Source organism: Stegostoma tigrinum, chromosome 4 (genome assembly GCF_030684315.1).
Source record: "Stegostoma tigrinum isolate sSteTig4 chromosome 4, sSteTig4.hap1, whole genome shotgun sequence".
Lineage (NCBI taxonomy): Eukaryota > Metazoa > Chordata > Chondrichthyes > Orectolobiformes > Stegostomatidae > Stegostoma > Stegostoma tigrinum.
The window spans coordinates 102,703,773-102,724,491 of NC_081357.1; the positions used below are offsets into that span (position 1 = coordinate 102,703,773).

At 40.5% G+C, this 20,719-nt stretch overlaps 1 protein-coding gene across 1 annotated transcript in view; it reads right to left on the minus strand.

Moving 5' to 3' along the window:
- Positions 1 to 420: 420 nt before the first annotated feature.
- Positions 421 to 20,719, minus strand: part of LOC125452488 (CUB and sushi domain-containing protein 1-like) — a 2,230,063-nt gene continuing 2,209,764 nt past the window's right edge. The window contains exons 69-73 of the mRNA XM_048530978.2: positions 19,734 to 19,846; positions 11,970 to 12,057; positions 9,752 to 9,890; positions 8,060 to 8,152; positions 421 to 5,710 (exon numbers count right to left, since the gene is read on the minus strand). Of these exons, the coding sequence (XP_048386935.1) occupies positions 5,551 to 5,710; positions 8,060 to 8,152; positions 9,752 to 9,890; positions 11,970 to 12,057; positions 19,734 to 19,846 (593 nt within the window). The 3' untranslated portion in view covers positions 421 to 5,550. The remainder of the gene's footprint in view (positions 5,711 to 8,059; positions 8,153 to 9,751; positions 9,891 to 11,969; positions 12,058 to 19,733; positions 19,847 to 20,719) is intronic.

Consider the following 20,719-nt stretch of genomic DNA (forward strand, 5'->3'; position numbering starts at 1 on the left):
AAACCTAAATGCAATTTCTGCCACTAAATTAGCTAGTCCCCTCAAATTCAATGAACATGTGAGGAATTGAGAGAAAAAATATCACACTGCTGCTCAGAGGAATTGCCTTTCTAAGATTTAGCTCAGGCACAATTAAGTTCTCAGTATTGACATCTTTTGGAGCTTCACAATCCTCTCAAAGATAAATAATGCAAGATTCCAAAATGTAGACACAACAGTCTATTTGCCACAGAAAACTGAACCTCATGCATAATTCCATAGATAAGTCGCTTATGAGGTAAAATCCTCTCTTGACTTCAGCGCAAAAACAACAAATGATATTCCAGAAACAGAATAGGATCTTTTTCCCATTGACTGACACTTCTCACTAGAGAGAAAAAAATATATATATTCCACACACTAGACAATAAATTGCGATGAAATATTTAATTAGAGTTTTAAATTAGCTTCAAATGTGGGCAGCATTGCACAGGCTATAATACAATCTTCTATCACAGATTTTAATGGTAAAAAGGGAATACTGGTCATTGTAACAGGCCACTGTAATGATAATTTTCATGTGCAATAAAATCAAAAATTTAAAACTGGCTATAGATGCTACTCTTTAAACAAGATTTCTTTTTTACAGTATAGGGAAATTACTTCTTTTACATAGTAAAAAACACATTTATTTTAACACCTTTTTACCTACAATACTGAAAAAGGTTTGGCATATTTAATAATTTTACAAATTCTTCATTAAAAATATATCTCTGTACAAAAGGATCCTTTGCACCTACTTCAAGTCAACAGCAAGGAGTGAAATGGTATAATGATAATGCCGTTGATGTGATGCCACTGAAATGATTAATAGGCATTTTTACAGCATCTTTTTAGTTTTTCTTTACAAAATATTTTACACAGAAAACATTATTGCAACCAGCCTGAATAAAGGCAAAACTTGTAAGATAAGCAGCAGCTTACAACACAAGAAGTACATGGTCCTGTCTCAGAAAGTCTTCTCTGGGTGAAGGTTCAGCTTATATTTAAATTGACCCTTTTTCCAACATTCCCCAGTAGCTTGTATTTGAACTCTTCATTACGCTCAAAGAAGCTGTGCCCTCAATATTTTTCATCATGCAACTTGGGAGCTAATTTTTACTCATAATGCAGATTGTGACATTGTGACCGGAGGTAGGAATGAGAATTTGAAAGATTTTGTTTTGAGTGCGAGATTGAGTATTGGCCCTCCTCATGGCGTTGAATATTAATCTTATAACCTTGAAGTACAATTTCCACCTCTGGTTGGATCTATTTCTGTCGGTTCTATATTAAATGACCACAAATCTCCTTTGCCCTACAGAGTCAAAAAGCTTTTTACCCTGTGAGTTTAAAACTCTTCATTTGTTCGGTAAAACTGAGGAGAATTTTAAGAATGTTTAAATACCACCAATGATTCATTTTTTTTCTGCAGTACTGTTTGCAGCGATGGCCTGGAGATTCAACTTCACTTCTCCGACATTTCAGGATAATCTTACAACCCCATCTGGGGCCCCTCATGGAAAGGAAATTGGATCTCTCCTTCCCACCCTTACAAAAGGGAATAGGTTGCAATACCCAATGCCCATACTGCCAGCCATAAATGTCACAGGCTAATGTACCCCCGTTCCTGACATCAGTACTGCCTGATATGTTCAACAGCATCAGGTAAGAATATCAAGGATTCAGATGGGTCAACACTTGATTTCTACCACCTGGAAAGACAAGGTTAACAGCAAAATAGTGACACCATCTAAAACTACCACTCCAAGCAAAACATGCCTTCCTGTGTGGAAATATATCATTGTTCTTCCTTTGTCATTGGGACAAAATTCTGAAACACCCTCCCTCGTAGCACTGTGGATGTTCAAAAACCATATGTACTGCTGTTGTTTAAGGAGTTAGCCCATCAACTTCCTAAGGCGTGACCACTGAAAAATTAATTTTTCCACAAGACCATCCAATATATATTCACTATTAATTCGTTAAAGTTCGGTGTCTTCTTTCACCTCATTTGTTGGGAGGTAATCATCTCAAAAAGTGATTCTTCTTTGAAGTGAACCCATGGTGTATATCTCTAGGAGAAGGCAGCAGCCAAGTTTCAGCTGTATAATGGAGAACTTACAACAATCTGCACTACCAAAGAAGTATATCCTTATTAAAAATGTTTTTGCAATCTGAGCACAAGATAATTCAATTCTGTGCTCCAAATGCACACTGAACATCATTTTTGTTTTATAAGAGTAGCGCAAGTGAATGATTGTGGTATGGTGCAGTGTTTATGTTGCATTTAGGTCTTTTGACATTTTATAATTTAGAATTCAAACAGACTCTGTATTTTAAGCAAACCTGCCACTGTTGTTTTGACAACATGAAACTGGCATTCTTATGAGAAAATGAATTAATAAATTTCTCTTTGTGAACATAAGTTTTGGGTTTATATGGCACATATTTGGTGATATTGTCCCTTGATGAGATATCATCCTAGAAAAGTTGATCTTTTCTCTCTGATTTCTGTCATATCCTGTCCTACAGTTCCAAGAATAGGTGGCTCATTTCCATGAACTGAATTAACATGGATATTTTGCTCACGGTACGAAGTCCTCCTGAGACAATCCACAAACAGACCAACAAATAGATTGGACTGTTGACTTTGACCTGGACTCAATTTATTTAGTGTGCAAATTGAGCCCTTTATTCTCACCATTAACAGTGTACCTTGTAATATATACCAAGCAGATTCTTATTTGTGTTACTAAGTGTATAAAGGGAATCTAAAATTGCCATCTGATTGATAATGTTTCTTTTCTTTTTTAAATGCAGTATCACTGAAAAACAGAGCAAGGCCAATTTGCATTAAAGGTTCATGGAGTGTAATGTGGAAAAGGTTAAACATAAGTACATGTGTTTAATTATTTCAGATTCATGATAGAATTTTCCTATAATTTAACTGGAATTCTTGCATTTTGTTGCTTGCACTCTTATTTTCTGTGCTTTCTCTTAAATGTAAAGCTTCTGAGTTTTATATTTGGAAACAATTGAGCACGTTATGTTCAAGGATGTGTATGAGTATGTGCTAATGTACAGAAACAAAGCAAATGCTATGCATGCATGACTGTGTATGTGCTATCACAGGCAATTGAAACAAGGAAGTTGCTCAAAATCGATGTTTCAGAGCTTTGGGAAATCTTCAGACTAAAGGACACACATACATCTTCAAAAATGTTGGTTCCTTTAACTCCTCGCTGGTTCAGTTAATAATTACTGAACAATATGCAGTTTAAACTAAATGCAATTATTGAAAAAAATCAGGCCCATTTCATTCATTAATGAAAATGTGGTACAGGCTCACCATAGAATTTAAAACAAGAGAAAAATGGAGGAAGCTCTGCTGATAAAGTTCCATTGTTCCTGACAAAGATCTTAGCCAGGAACAATGCATTTTTATTTAAAAAAAAACTTCCTCTGTCTAATCCAAGGACATAATAACAATCTTATTCTAACGTCTCCCAGTAACATTATTCACTTACTAAAGTTAAGATTGGCAATTGGAGTTTAAACCTCAAAAAAGATTAAACAAGAGTGAGTGGCGAACTACAACCGACAAAAGTTTGTTGGTGATTATAACATAAACATTTAACATCAAAATTTCCATAGGGGTTTGTCTCATCTCCATTTAGATGAAAAATAGATAGGAAATCTTGGGAAATGGTATTCAACTGTTGACTATTTTAGTATATTAACCCAGTAAGACCAACAATTAACAACAGCAGTAATCTCAAAGCTTTTAAACCCAAGGTGTTGCATTATCCATGCCTCATGAGTTGCAATTTTGTGGTTTGATAGAACTTATTTTGAAGACTTGGTAAAGCTGCCGCTAACCACACAAAGTGAATTTTTCTCAAAGGTAGTTTTTCTACACCATAGCTGTGAATGAGAGTTTATCCTTTAGGCTGTATGCCAGATATATTAAAGAAATCACAACAGCTTTCTGCACAGTACCAACTGTTTTGGGTAAAGCTGAGTCACAGAAGTTACAAGTAAAGGCACTCTTTAGAATTAACAAAATGTCACCAGGAAACAAAGGAATTTCCATTGTTCTCTCCCACACCCAACTATGTGCATGCTTCTGCCCAAAGGACTTGCTATTTATTTGGCAAAATCAATTTTAGTATTTTTCTCTGTAAGCCTCACAGTTTGATGGTTATCTTTGGGAAGTCGTAGCTAACCAGTTACAGAATTTTATTTGTGTAGCCATCAATGGCAGTCAAATGTTGCTGCCTGGTGTGAGGGCTGACCTTCATTCTCAGTCTTATTGTCGTCTCACAATTGACTGACATTTTTTAAAGAAGGTAGGATAAATTTTAGTCTAACACAATAACAGGCATGGCAGATCTGAAAGTTTCCAAGAAACTCAAAACAAGGCTCAACACACATTTGACAAACTTGACTATGTACCAACTCCACTGAGGACCCCTTGCCTCCCTTATCAGAACATTTGTAGTATTTTTTTTATTTTAAACAAAAAGTGTGCAACAACTTTTCTTACATTCTTCTTGGGAAAATAAATAAGTTTTTTTTGTGAAATATAATTTACAAAAGGCAGTGTTTATTTAAGCTAGCTGGAAAACAGAATAGATTTCTCTGACAATATTTCTGAACTACAGCCTGTGGAGATTCAGAAAAGTTGTATGGTGTTAAAAAATCATCTCATTCCATTTTTTTTGGCTCTTAATTCAAAGAATAGTATCCAATTGATCTTTAATTAAGGAACTATAAAAACCCTCAGAAACCTTTCTCACTCACAAGCCTGACATCAATAAAAACTGACTCTATAAGAATCCAAGTTTGGAGGAAATAATATTGCAGCCACCTAATACCTATTGTTAGCACTGAGAATGTTCTGTGATGTTCAGCAATGGAAACTGAAGTCTTTAAAGCAAGTTTTTTATGTACAATGGTCAGTGTATAGAAACCCTGTAGCTAGTTTGATGCCAATATCCTACTCATTCATTCATAACACGCTAGTGCAAAGAATTGTGCAGTCAATTTGCCATAGAACAATTGAAAATAATCCCCAAGCTGCTGCCTGTTTTAGAACAGTGACCTTATTTTGTGATGTAGGGAGTTGTAAATTTTATGTATGTCAAACATCTTAGAGTCAGCGACGGAGCAAGTTTTGTCATTCCTCGTCTGTCCATTTTCACCTCTTCTTGGAAGAATACATAACTCAAAAAAAAGAAGAAATGTCTGCCAATTACAGCCAGAGCGGAGAGTTTCAAACCCATCCAGGACTTGGTTTTGGTTCTTCCTGTGTTAGAAGTCCAGAAGAAATTGCTTTGATGTGTTGTCTGAGGATATTGTCCCAGCAAAAACTCCATTGACTGTATTTCCCCAACGAAAGTTGTCAAAAAGTGTATCACTGCAAAGCAAGCAGTGGGACAGAGCGACGTGGTATATGGCACCAAAGGAGTTACTGCTTGCCAGGTAGAGGTATGGCTAATATCAGTTAGTCAGTAGTCAAACTGAGGGCTATACTACCGTACACACAGTGTTCAGTGTTGTGTCAAATCGCACAGCCTTTGCCTCAGTGGGTTTCAAGTTAGTATCATACATGGGATTTTCAAATGAAGCCTGTCCATTTGTGTTCTCATGGCCAACGTAGCCATTGTATTGTACTTTGGGCCTTGATCTGGAATGAAAAGAAACAAAAATGTCAGTTTTCATTTAGACAAAGTTCTCAATTGAAAAAAAAACGATCAACCTGGAAAGGGGCAGCCAAGGAATGGGAGCCTGCTGCGGGTATCCCTTCAGGTTCAGTTACTCGGTCCTGCCAGATCATCACTCACTGGGACTGAACTCTTGATATTCAAACAGGGACTTTCAGCAGAGATAACGAGAACTGCAGATGCTGGAGATTCCAAGATAACAAAGTGTGAAGCTGGGTGAACACAGCAGGCCAAGCAGTGTCTCAGGAGCACAAAGGCTGTAGTTTCGGGCCTAAACCCTTCATCAGAGAGGGGGATGAGGAGGGAGTTCTGAAATAAATAGGGAGAGAGGGGGAGGCGGACCGAAGATGGAAAGAAAAGAAGATAGGTAGAGAGGAGAGTATAGGTGGGGAGGTAGGGAGGGGATAGGTCAGTCCAGGGAGGACAGACAGGTCAAGGAGGCGGGATGAGGTTAGTAGGTAGGAAATGGAGGTGCGGCTTGAGGTGGGAGGAGGGGTAGGTGAGAGGAAGAACAGGTTAGGGAGGCGGGGACAAGCTGGGCTGGTTTTGGGATGCAGTTGGGGTGGGGGGGTTTTGAAGCTTGTGAAGTCCACATTGATACCATTAGGCTGCAGGGTTCCCAAGAGGAATATGAGTTGCTGATCCTGCAACCTTCGGGTGGCATCATTGTGGCACTGCAGGAGGCCCATGATGAACACTTACACTCGGTTCGCAATAAACAACTGCACCTCCCAGTCGCGAACCACTTTAACTCCCCTTCCCATTCCTTAGACGACACGTCCATCCTGGGCCTCCTGCAGTGCCACAATGATACCACCCGAAGGTTGCAGGAACAGCAACTCATATTCTGCTTGGGAACCCTGCAGCCCAATGATATCAATGTGGACTTCACAAGCTTCAAAATCTCCCCTCCCCCCACTCCATCTCAAAACCAGCCCAGCTCGCCCCCTCCCCCCACTGCATCCCAAAACCAACGCAGATTGTCCTTGCCTCCGTAAACTTCCTCGCACCTATCCCCTCCGCCCACCTCAAGCTGCCCCTCCATTTCCTACCTACTAACCTCATCCCGCCTCCTTGACCTGTCCGTCCTCCCTGGACTGACCTATCCCCTCCCTACCTCCCCACCTATACTCTCCTCTCCACCTATCTTCTGCTGTCTCCATCTTCGGTCCACCTCCCCCTCTCTCACTATTTATTCCAGAACCCTCTCCCCATCCCCCTCTCTGATGAAGGGTCTAGGCCCGAAACGTCAGCTTGTGTGCTCCTGAGATGCTGCTTGGCCTGCTGTGTTCATCCAGCTTCACACTTTATTATCAGGGGCTTTCAGCAAATTATTTTCAACCCAAAATTGCACAATCTCTCCATTGTGTTTACAATTATATTGGTAACCAAAATATATAGAATCATTGAATCTCTACAGTGTGGAAGCAGGCCATTCAACACATCGAGTCCACACTAACTCTCTGGACAGCATCCCAACCTGCACTTCCCATGATTCATCCACCCTGTCTGCACAAGTCCAGACACTATGGGTAATTTAGCATGGCCATTCGAGTTAACTTGTACATCTTTGGGCTGTGGGAAGAATTTGGAGCACCTGGAGGAAACCCCTGCAGACACATGGAGAACGTACAAACTCCACATAGCCGGAGGCTAGAATCAAACCCAGGTCCCTAATGCTATGAGGCAGTCGTGCTTCACCACTGAGCTCAGTCACTGTGCTGCCCCTTTCATTCAGTACCACCTCACTCAACATTACCCTTAATTCATGGATGTACGTGTTCTTTTGGAGTGTACTTTTATTTAAAACATCAACATTATACAGTACTATCTTCAACGGGGCAAAATTAAATTTGGACATAATTTGGAAAATTGCATATTATTCAAATAGACAAGTCTTTGCGTACAGAATGGCTGCAATAAATAAATAGAACATGTGCCCAAATTCTGCATTAACTCTGTGATTAATGGCTGGTCAGGGGAAGTCCCTGATCTTCTCTGTGGTCTGCGCTGAGTTAGTTGGTCTCAACGCGGCTGACAGTTTTGGAGCCACAGTTTACCTCTGTGATCCTGGGTGGAGTAGAAAGACAGAGAGAGAGAGAGAGAGAGAGAGAGAGAGAGAGAGAGAGAGAGAGAGAGAGAGAGAGAGAGAGACAGACAGGTAAAAAAAGAACAGGCACGTGTGCCACTCCTGATTGCTATCCAGTGAGCCCCTGCCAAAGATACACATTTCGTGGAAGTTGGGTCAGGAAGTTTCGGGCTTATCAGTGATGCCCACCCCCAGCATGGTTGAATTATCTGCCAGCACTCACCGTCTAGGCTCATATATGAAGAATGGCCACTTGGGCAAGGTATTAGAAGGCTGCCGACGCCTATGGAAGCGTACCCCAGCATGAGTCACCGCCCTCAGGAGAGGATAGAAAAGAAAAGCAGAGAATTGGGTGGGGAGGAAGAAGGAATTTCACTAACATAAATTAAGAACAGTAAAATCATGTACAGTGGAAAGAAAACATATGAGGTGGGTTACCGCATCGAGTTAAAACTATTCACAATGTTCCAGATTCGACTCTTGCAGCACATGGCTCAGTTGGGTTCCACTTTTGCAATTAGTGCAAATCACTTTTGACTAGTTTACCTTTTTTCCGAAGTATAAAGGAGAGTGCTATAATTTTTTGTGAAAACTAGCCAGCAGACAGTCCCAGCCAGCAATGTCAAGGAGCTGGGTTAGATGTAGGAATAATTCAGTCAATGCAGTAGTAGAATTGATATGTTATTTCAGATGTTTGTGATAACTCTTAGCCTGCTGACAGTCTAGGGAAAAAAAATCTGTCTCCTTGACCTATTTTGTAAATTTCCGTCCTTTTGTGCCTCCAGAAATTCAGTGTATCACTAATAAAACAACATTGATAATTGGTGGAATTACGTAATCTCTAAATGAAAATAGACACAATTTGAAATGAAACATCAGACACTTTAGCTTATCTTATCATCCAGATGTTCCTCCTGCTTTCTGACTGCTATTTTTAATTTTAATTAGAATTTCACTCTATTGTAATTTCTGATCTTTTTTAAAAAAAAATCACAATTACTTTGCATATTTTTGCTTTCTTGATTCTCTTTTACAGCAGGACATACTGCTCCCTGACGTCCCTAGAAGGAAAGTCTGTTCGAAATTGACCGACTTCTAAGCAAGGATGCTCTTCAGTGATACTGTCATACCAGTATTCCCCAGTATGAGAGCTGGCTTCAATAGCAGTAAAGGATCCAGAGAGGAAAAGCAGAAACTGGCACATGTATTGAACTTTGGTTTCACGGCAAAACAGTTATAAATCTCTGAAAGTGCCCTACTCCCTGATTGAGAATAATGATATCTCTGATATCTTCCAGCCTTGGCAGTACAAGGAGATGTTTGAGTATTTCTGGACTCCCAAGGACGTTTGTAGTTAATCAGTGGAAAAGGACCCAAGGCTAACCTAATGTTGATCCTGATACCACATAGTCAATCCTTTCTGCACTTTCCTACTTCCAAACACAAAGGGCTGCTAACTGATTATGTTCATTAATCAACACAGAAAAAAATAACTTGCGAACTTAGCTCCAAAGCTCAGCCTTTTGTTGGTTTTTCACTATGTGTTTAAAATAGGACAATTAAAACAACAGCATCAATATTCACTCCAGTTGAAATGATATTTTATTAGGTTTTACCATGATTTTATCAGTCCCCACAATCTGATCTGTTAAAGCCTACGTTCGGCCAATCTCTAGCTATATTCTGGAAAGCATTGAAGACAATATCATTCCTTGCATGGCATGAAATTAACACCTTTTATTTTGAAAGGAGTACATTAACCATCAATAGTTCTGAACCATCCATTCTGACACAAACCTCCATTGCTTTCGGTACCAATCTCACGATACAAAGAAAGTCTGCTTATCGCGTGCATGCTAACATTGTAATTTTCTATGTGCCCTACTTCAATGCAAAAAAGATATACATTTGTCACCTGTGTTTGTAGAGGTAAAAGGCGAATCCTGATAAGATGAGCACAAAGAAAGGTACCAAGATTGCAGCTGCCACAGAACTACTGTTTGTGCTGTAGTAGTTATTGGATTTATCTCTATCCAGCTCTCCTCCTAGTGGTCCTGAAAGTGAGAGAAAGCAAGAATTAGGCGGCTAAATTCACGCCAAAGATGATCAGCAGCTGCAACAGAAGCTGAAGTGGAGGGAGGGGCAGCGATGACAATGAGAAGCTCTGATAGGGGTTAGAAAGTGGGCTTTGAAAGTAAGCTCAGAGTTAACAGCCTTAGGCAATCAGGTTTAGCCTAAACAAGCAGCTATGAATATGAAAGTCATCTAAGGCCATAATGTTGAATCTTTGGTATATGTTAAACACATATCTGGTGATGTTAAATTGCTTAAGTGATGGGAGAATTTTATTCTCAAAACCATCTGGGTTTGGAGTTGATGTGATGTGACCATTTTGAAACAAAAAAATCAAACTTACTTTGATCACACCAACTTCACAAGTGATGGTTGTGCTGTTGGGTTAGAGGGGCAGGGGATGTGGTAATGATATGACGAACCAACCTTAACAAAGCAGGCTCTATGCTTAAGATCTTACCATCTTTTCCATGTCGAGTTTTAACAGTGCATGGCTTGATTTCCAGTAAAAATCAGCTTGTGAAGACAGACAGGTGCTTTGTAACACAGCTTGTGGACCAGGAGGAGCAGGATTGATAATCACTTACCCTCCACGCAATCCTGTTACCCTCCATGATTCTTCACCACTTCTGGATATCTGAACCCTCTCTGGTGTGAGGTCATGATCTTCACTTGATGCCCCATCTGAACCTCAAACCCCATCCCACTGCACACCTGCTAACCTGACAGAACCCTGCTGCCTGTGGCTCGGAGATGGAGTCCAGAATTAGTGATCACGTTCTGCCAATAAATTAATTTCATGGGCTTTCCAATGGTTAGACATTATCTTTTCTCAATGTCTCCCTCTTATCCCCACCTCGCCAACCTCTCCACCCTCCACCAAATGGGAAATAAAAACTCTCCCCTGCTAATACCTGGGCATTACTGTCAACAAGGAGTGGTCTGGTAGCTATGAGACACATTATGTAGTCTAGGTGCCCAGTGAGTCATTGAGTGCCCTGTTTCTGCTTAAGCAGGGTCAGCAATGATGGTATCGAGGATTAAAGGAAATACAAAGGATTACTCTCTTACCAAGAGGGTCATGCTCCTTCAAAATGCTTATTTTATATTTTTGCATTGAATACAAATTAAATATGAAAGGAAAACAAAAATGTGCAGGAAGACCCCAACCGCTCTGTTTATGTCTGTACTGAGAAAAGCCATTCATGTTCTGAATGGTGAATTGAACCGTTCCACAGACTTGGAGGCCAGATGTCACAGCAATTTATTACAACCAAAGGGGACAAAGAGAGGTGGATTAATGTTCTTGGACCATGCAATCACTCTGTCTTTAAATGGAAAATGTCAAAGGAAATATGCTTAGAATTGAGGACTGAGGAAACAAAGTAGTTTTAAGATGTAATGAGTTTCAAATGCGGTATTAATGATGATCATTTTGCTTATCACGTGGAAATTCTTTACTATTTTCGAAGGGGCATGATGCAATAAAAAATGAAGTCTCAAAATAATGGAGAGAGTAAGTACTAATCTACTAAGCAGCTATGCAGTATTAAATAGCAAAGTTTCAAATTCTATTTCCATTTCCATGACAGACACAGTCTAAGGCTTGCGTTTAGGCCACTTAGGACAGAATTGAGGAGAAATGTCTTCACCCAGAGAGTGGTGAATCTGTGGAATTCTCAATCACAGGAATTGGTTGATGCCAAAATATTGAATGTTTTCAAGAAGGTGATAGATATACTTCTAAGGGCTACAGAGGTCAAAAGGTACGGGGAGAAAGCAGGAACAGGGGCTTACTTGGACAATCAGCTATGATCATGAAGAATAGCCTTGCAAGCACCAGAGGCTAAATGGCCTAGTCCTATTGTCTATTTTCTATTAGTGTTTACAGAGAATAGACATTCAGAATGTATGTTATAGGTGTGTTTTTTAAAGTCTAGTGTCACATTAAGATTCTCAATAATCTGATGCAGACTATATAAATTGCACTTTTTGTTATCGTGCTACTGCCTGCCAGGGCTTTTTGATCAATCTTGTTCATTAACAGATCTGTTACTAACCTTGCCTTTGAAAGCCAAACTGTCGGAAGTCTTTGCCTTGGACAAATCCTTGGTAGACAAAGGTCTTGCCTTCAGGCTCAGCCGATACCTAATTAAAACATCTAACATTAAAAGAAAGCCGTTTTGATACGTGCTTCATCATGCACTTAGGGCTCTACGTAGGCACAGGGATCACATTACACAATGACCCTGCACTGGGTTCAGTGGCAGGCAACATGTAAATTTTATATGGTTTGCTCAGAAACATAACTGTGATGAGTAGCCCACCATGAGATGTGCTGCTGACTGGCAGCATATTCCATAGCCAGATCAGGAAGAATTGGTGCAACTCGGGCTATACTGCTGATGGATCCATGTCAGGAAGTTTCAGATGGCAGCAAGAAGCTTGTCAATGGAGCTACAGGTCAAAAAGAGGACTTATGGCTTGTTCACTGCTGTATTGTCCATGAGGTTGAGAAGGAGAAGATAGGTCATGTTTTCACAGAAGCCCTTCCCTTGCAAAGGGAATGGGAGTAGCTGACTGAAGAGGCCAAAGTCTTGCCCAACATCATGGTTACAGTGTTGGGAAAAATTCAATGAGCCCACAGAAGTGGCCAAGGTTAGTGAACGCATCTTTCCACATATTGCATGCCAATCACAACAGCCTTTGCTGCGCTCAATGCAGCACAGCCCCATCAGCAATCAGAATTAAGTATTCACATTCAGATGCCTCATTTAACCCATGCGCACGCACTAATGCTGCCCACCTCTCAATTTTTGGCTGTTCAGATGTGGCCAGCATGTCACACTACCAAACTGCAGCACATTGTCTGACATTAGACCCTTTTCTCTTGTGGGACTAGATTACACATAACAGGAGTAAGCAGCAGAGAACTAATGGGGAACAGGCAGGTCTGTACCTCAGCTCCTTAAAGGCAATGATGCTTTGAAATTTAGGACTGGCAGAACTGAAGCCACTGCATCTGGTGTCATTCAGGGTGACAACAGAATCTTATTTTAGAGATAGTAGGACTTCACAAGCTTCAAAATCTCCCCTCCCGCAACTGCATACCAAAACCAGCCCAACTTGTCCCCGCCTCCCTAACTTGTCCATCCTTCCACCTATCCCTCCTCCCACCCCAAGCCCCACCCCCATCTCCTACCTACTAATCTCATCCCGCCCCCTTGACCTGTCCATTCTCCCTGGACTAACCTATCCCCTCCCTTCCTCCCCACCTACACTCACCTTTACTGGCTCCAACCCCACCTCTTTGACTGTTTATCTCATCTCACCCAATCTTCTTGTTTATCCATTTTCTATCTAACTCTCCCTCTCTCCCTATTTATTTCAGAATCCCCTTCCCCTCCCCCATTTATGAAGAAGGGTCTAGGCCTGAAATGTCTGCTTTCCTGCTCCTCTGATGCTGCCTGGCCTGCTGTGTTTATCCAGCTCTACACCTTGTTATCTCACAATCTTATTTTGTGTTCCTTTCCAATCCTTACTCTGCTATTGGTAGGAAGATGCTGCAACTGTGGGATTCTTGTTTTGCATGCCACCCAAATCCAGTCTTTCTACATGTTTATTTTCAGATACACAAAAACTGAGTGCATAGGTCTGTCTCATTACGAAGGATGTCTGTTGAAGAAACATGGCCACTTGATCTGATGTTGGCAGCCAACGGATCAGATATTTTGGTACTACACAAATCTTAAAGTGTAGTGTCGAGTCAGCTGGGTGGCCTGCAGCTAGGTCAGCGTGGGGAAAAGGAGACTGTGTACAGGTTTACCAGGAGGCAAACGTGCAGACCGGTGCTCCAGCAAGGAATTCAGACGAGGAATGTGAATAGCTGGTATTCAGGAGAAGTCTGATGATGCATTTCTGCCCTACAGGGAAAAAATCTTACCCAGTCAATTTGAACCTGTGCTCCAGAGCATTAGAGTGGGCCTGTGGGTCACCAGTTCAATAAGTTGTAAGTATATAGCAATCAGATTAGGTCTGTGACAAGCAACGTGAGGGACAAACTGACTTGACCTTGCTCCTAATGAAGGGTATATCTGTTTATGACTATTTGTAGAAGTGACCATTGCAGAGTCTTCGTGGAGAAATTTTTACATTGCAATTGTGTCCTCCATCACATAGTGTGGCATTACCACGTTGCTAAATGGGATAGATTCACAATAGATCGAGCAACTCAAAACTAAGTTTTCATAAGGTTGTGTGAGCCATCTGCTGCAGAAGAATTGTATTCCACTATAGTCTGTGATTTCCCTACTCAGAATATCCTGATATATGACTCTACTGTACCTCCAAGCTGGGAAAATGTCCTTTACTGACACTCAACTCAAATAAAATATCAGTTCTAAGGTAACTTTAAAACAAGTGTTTCCTTTCAGCAAATTTCTACACGTTCACCAGATGTAATTCTTTCCATTTCTTCCTGAGATACAAAGACGGGATAATTCAGTGACTTCTCTCAGACTTTGATTACACTGAGGCTGCCAAACAGCAGGTTCAGGTCTTTCCTTCTGAACTGAACGTGCCAGTGGGCTCTGACCCTTCCTATTGTAAGTTGTGAAAGGAGTAGCCTTGATAGTAAGGGTGCCATAGAGGCAGTGGTGACAGAGGATCTTAATTGAGCAACTAAACTCTTTATCATTTTTGTAGCTGTGCAGCTTAGAGGGAACATTGCTCACAAGGTCAGGCGGTTGAGTTCAGTCTGATAGAGATTAAGAATAACAAGGGTCAGAAGACCTGCTGGGAGTAGTTGCACAGAGCATTAATAAAGACATGATTGCAATTTCTAATATAAGCAATGTGATAATTATGTAGGATATTTGTCTTCATATCATCTAGCCAAACCAAATTGGCAAATGTGATGTGGGAAAAGAACAGCAGTTCCCTGGAGAACTTGTAATTATCTCACATGTGGCTTATCTGGTCATTTAATTGAAGTCACATCCTTTCTTGAAAATATTGTTTTGACCCAGTATTAATAAAGCAAACCTTTTAAAAATGTCACTGCCACAAAATTAAAACCAAAACCCATTTAGCTCCACTTTAAAATCCAACATCCAAACAATAATGATATTTTATACATCTTTATGTCAAAGATCCTTACACTTATGAGTTCCCGGGTTATGCTGTACTTCTGGTATGTAAATTGTGGTTTCTACAGTGAAGATGCAAAATACCTGTTCAACTTCTCTGCGATATTTTCATTCCGATGATTATTTCTCCTCTGTCTTGAAGGGCCAATGTTTACATTAGTTACTTTCCTTTCTCCATATTTGTATAAAGCTCTGGAAATCTGTTTTTATATTCAAGGTTGATTTAATCTCACATATCCCTACCACTTTTTAATCAACTATATGATCACCCTTCACTGGTTTCTGACACCGCAAAGCCCCCACCCCACAATTCTCACCCTTACTGTTTTGCAAGAATATAAACCTCTTCTTCTACTCTTATGCCATATTAACTTCTCCAGCGAGCCATAGGTAGATCTCTATTGTTGACTCATTTTTAAAATATAAATTAATGCATTTTTGTTGAACATTATGAATTGTTTCTTTAGATGTTTCCAACTGTTTATTAATAAAGTTGTATCTTTTACTCTACTTATGAATCAGCTTTAGCTAGCTTTATGTCCTATATTAATGTAATCGGCTTTGCTTTGGTTTAATCTTGTTTGGGACAGGAATATATCACTTTTAAACCTAATATGGAAGTCAAGTGTCATGCCATCATTATTTTTTTCCTCCCAGGGGACCTTTTGCCATGAGATTATTAATCAAACCTGTCGCATTATATGATGCTAGACCTAGAACTGCGTTATCCCAACTGATTAGTGTGCCAGAGAACTGCTGAATAAAGTATTCTACAAATGCTTTTTCCAGACCACCTTTGCCAAGTGGGTTTGGCCAGTCTATAATGAAGATAAAAAGTCCCATATGAATATCAGTTTTCTTTTGTTACAAGCTGCCATTATTTCTTGCTTAATGCTCTGCCCAATGTTATCACTGCAGCTCAGAGACCTATAAACTATTCTTAGCAATGCTGTTCTGACCCTTATTATTTCTAATTTCTATTAGACTGATAATATTACCTGATCTTCTGATCCAAGGTCCTCTCTCATCACTGTCTTAATGCCATCCTTTACCATCACGGCTACGCCTTCTCATTTTCCATTCTGTGTGACTTTTCAAAATGTACTATGCCCTGAATTATTAACTCCCAAACCTGGTTGGTGGGAACTACGTATCTGCAAAATCATATACTGTCATTCCTCCGTATCTGTGAGGGCTCTGTTCCTGAGAATCCCTGCAAATAGTGAATTCATGAGCGCAGAGCTTAATTAAGAGCAATTGTAGTGCTTTGTAACATATTGATAACAGTGAAGCGTTCTGTGTACCAAGGCCGGGTATTGTTGGAGGGTGTTATGGGTGGTTGTTCAGTGTTGGAAGTGGAGGACAGTGTAGTTGCGCCTCTCCACATCCCTGACCACTCTCCCTCCAATGATGCGTCCCTGTCCTCTACCTCCACCTTTTGGATGTCCGCAACCTGGTCATCCTCACGAGCACCTCTGCCTTTGGTCGTGGAGGATCCAAAAGAAGAGCTGCGTACCGGAACAGCTCGGAGAGCAAGAACGAGATTGTTGCATAAGTGAAAGTGATCATGGACATGCAAGTTTAGCACACGGATTTTGAAACATTGGTTATTTAGTTTTTAGCATGAAAAGGCAAATTCGTGATTTGTGAGCTCATGGATACTGAAGAATGACTGTGTATCTACTGCATTGCTAGCTCATTAATTGTTACAAATGTTTCTTCAAATATAAAAACTTTAAATATTATTTAAACTGCTATTCTTTGTACGAACCTCATTCTCTGATGACATATTGTTAAACTCTCTATTCCTTCCTACCTAGTTCTTGTCAATACCCAAATCACTACACTGCTCTCTTGGTTTGACTATCTTCTTTAGATTGTGGAGTCACCCTTCATATGAATCCTTCTCTCCAGCTTTTAATTCAAAGCTTCATCCACAGCCCTGGACTTTAATACTGGCTTTGTCTAAGGGAAGACCATCCCAAAAGAGTGTCCCTTTCTTTATCCAATAGGGGTGCCAGATTCCCTCGAATCAAAACCATTTCTCCTGAAAGAGTTTGAAGACCTGGGGTTGAAATTAAAATGTAGAATGTCAAAGGTAATAATCTTTGCATTGTCTCCTGAACAGCAGGCTAATTTAGGATCAAGAAGATTGGAGAATGAAAGAAGTAGCTGATTGAATTGAGAAGATCAGCGCTGCCAGGTCAACTGATGCGATTGGTTGTGACAACTGGATTTTCTTCCTCTCGCTCCAAGTTTCCTTTCAGCCACGCAGGGATGTCCTTAACCCTGGTACTGAGCAGGGAACACAAATTTCAGATCTCCTGGCGGTGGCTGCATGGTACAATATTGAATATACTGTTCCCAATCATGAATGCATTCTTGAATGACTTGCTGCACTGTGCCGCCAAAGCCTTATTGGTTATCTACACTACAGTACCTGATCTCATCTGCAGAGATAGCAAATTAATGATGGTCAAAGATACATGGAGAGGTTTCTTCATCTCTGACGAATTCCTATATCTGCCTGGCTCCCAGTTAGGCCCTCCTATCCTTGTGCATTGGTCATTTCCAAAGTTCTACTTACCTTGAGTTGTCTGACTACCTCCCAAAACAGAGCCTAGATAACTGCACTCCACTCGGTTCGCAACAAACAACTGCACCTCCCAGTCGCAAACCATTTCCACTCCCCCTCCCATTCTTTAGATGACATAACCATCATGGGCCTCCTGCAATGCCACAATGATGCCACCCGAAGGTTGCAGGAACAGCAACTCATATTCCGCTTGGGAACCCTGCAGCCTAATGGTATCAATGTGGACTTCACCAGCTTCAAAATCTCCCCTTCCCCCACAGCATCCCTAAACCAGCCCAGTTCGTCCCCTCCACCCACTGCACCACACAACCAGCCCAGCTCTTCCCCTCCACCCACTGCATCCCAAAACCAGTCCAACCTGTCTCTGCCTCCCTAACCTGTTCTTCCTCTCACCCATCCCTTCCTCCCACCCCAAGCCACACCCCCATCTCCTACCTACTAACCTCATCCCACCTCCTTGACCTGTCCGTCTTCCCTGGACTGACCTATCCCCTCCCTACCTCCCCACCTATACTCTCTCCACCTATCTTCTTTTCTCTCCATCTTCGGTCCGCCTCCCCCTCTCTCCCTATTTATTCCAGAACCCTCACCTCATCCCCCTCTCTGATGAAGGGTCTAGGCCCAAAACGTCAGCTTTTGTGCTCCTGTGATGCTGCTGGGGCTGCTGTGTTCATCCAGCCTCACATTTTATTATCTTGGATTCTCCAGCATCTACAGTTCCCATTATCCCTAGATAACTTCAGCTCAGACTGGAGTGCAGCCATTCTAAGCCTAAGCTATTCCAGCTACTGATATTAACTTCAAATGTGAGGCTCCAGAAACCCACATGTGCAGTGGTCATAGCAAACCAGCTGCCTTTTCTGTTTAACACGTTTAATTTAATTTGTTAACTTATCACTAATTTAGTAAAGTAATAGCAAATTCTTTTGTCTACCTGCTTGGAGATGAAATAAGGACAGTTACCAGCCACCAGAATAAAACAAAACAAATAGCCATGGTTCCTTCCCTGCACCAAACTCCTATTTGTACCAAATTCTTAGATTTAGCATTCAGCTTACAGGCCAAATCAAAATCACTCAAGAAAGTTAGCAATTGCTTTGTTAGCATTAACTTTGTTTTGTTTTTGATGTCTACAGATGCTGATAGATCTGCTGAGTTTCTTAGTGATTTCTGTTTGCATTCCAGATCTTCTATTCACAACACTTAGCTTCTATTTTCACTTGCTTTGTTAGCTGATCACCCTGTGCTCCACACTCCAGTATAAATTGCTTTAGAATTCAAAAATCTTTTCAAATTCCTCCATCTGTGTTGAGCAGAATACTTACCCCCACACCACAGCCAGTAAAGAAAAGCCTAAATCTCTCCCTCGGAAGTCTCATTTTCAGTAGTACAAGTGAGGGGCCCTCATAGGCCCAGCTTTAGGAGATGTAACACAACCTGCACGATCCAACATTGCAGCTCAGGAGGCAAATTAGTGTTTGACGTTGTTTGACGTCACTACATGTCCACTTTACACAGATGAGGGAGCACCATGATAACATGATTATAATTATGGCCAGCAAAACTGCAAGTTATTCAAAGTCAATATTTTACAAGTTTCTGGATTTTGCTTCAGAGACAAATTTTTTAGCCTTCCCCACTGTTCATGTTTTTGCCAAAACTATGCCTCTCATAGAATCTTTCAGCATGCAGGGAGAACATTCTTGCGCAAATTCTTGTGTCGTAGCACTAATACATCACAGCTTGCCATTGACTGCTGGTAGATTTGAATGTATTCAGTGTCATTGTTAAGCTGGAGATGTTTTGACTGATGCATCAGTCACTTGATGATCACCAAGGATGTAAATATTCACTAAGTTATAAATTTTTCGGTTCTGGCAACGTTAAAGCTCTCTAAACCATGCACGTTAATCACTGTATCGAAAAGTAACTCACTGCACAAGACCGGGATGGAGCAGATCTGACCTGTACAGTCCACATAGGTCAGTCCTTGGAACTAGGAAAGGAGCCTGGTCTGCCTTTCTTTGATGGGATATAACTTAAAATTTACCAACAAACAATAATATCAAGAAATCACTTACGTGACCATCCAAAGCCCAGTTATCATTTCTGAACTTGCTTATGAAGATCTCAATAGGCCCCTTCATTTGGTAGACCTTTAAAAAAAGTCGGGTTTCTTCCTTTTTATAGATTCCTACAGACAAGTCACATGAGTTTGATCAGGCTTATAACAATGCAATTTTACTTAAAGGCAGCAGTCATGCATGGAAATTTAAATTTTCAAAGATTTCCATGACACTTTTTAGGGCCTTGAGACAGTCAGCAGAAATTTCCTCATTTTCCTGAAATGGGTAAATGCAGCAGATAACCTGCCCACAAATGGCAGTGATTCTTGGAAGCATGTTATCAGATTATTGATGTGGTTGAGAGATAATTATTGTTCCAAAACTACAGTGAGGCCTGCTCACATAAATTATTGATTTGCACGGGATGACAACAGCGGGTATATGCATCATATCTTTACCCTTGAGGTCTTTTCACAGGATATGCAAAGGATGAAAATAAATGTGAATGAATGGAGGGCATATCAGAAGCATTGGTAAAATGTTGACCAAAGAAGACAATTTTAAGGATTGCTTCGAATTAAGTGAGGGTGGAGAGCAGAAGGATCTGAAAAGAAATTTTGAGGTTTGAGACTTTGAAAGATGCAGATACCACTGCCAACGTCTGGGTGAATGATTAAATAGATTGCATTCAAATGGAATTTTTCTCAATAATACAGGAACTCTGAAAAATGAAAAATCCATTTGTTCAACATTAATTTTAATAATTGGCATTTGAAAGTGTAAATAAGTCCTTTTTTTCACATTGAACAGCACTTACTTTAAACATTTCTGAAATACTGTTTGATCAACAGTAAAAGTTTGTTCGTAATTCAAGGTGGTTACCAGATATGAACAACAAAATGGAGCATTTTGGTTATGACTGGTGCAAAAATAGCTTGTTAGCATGTTTTCTTTCAAATAGAAGATATTGAGCATAACATTGATTTCAATGCACAATGGGA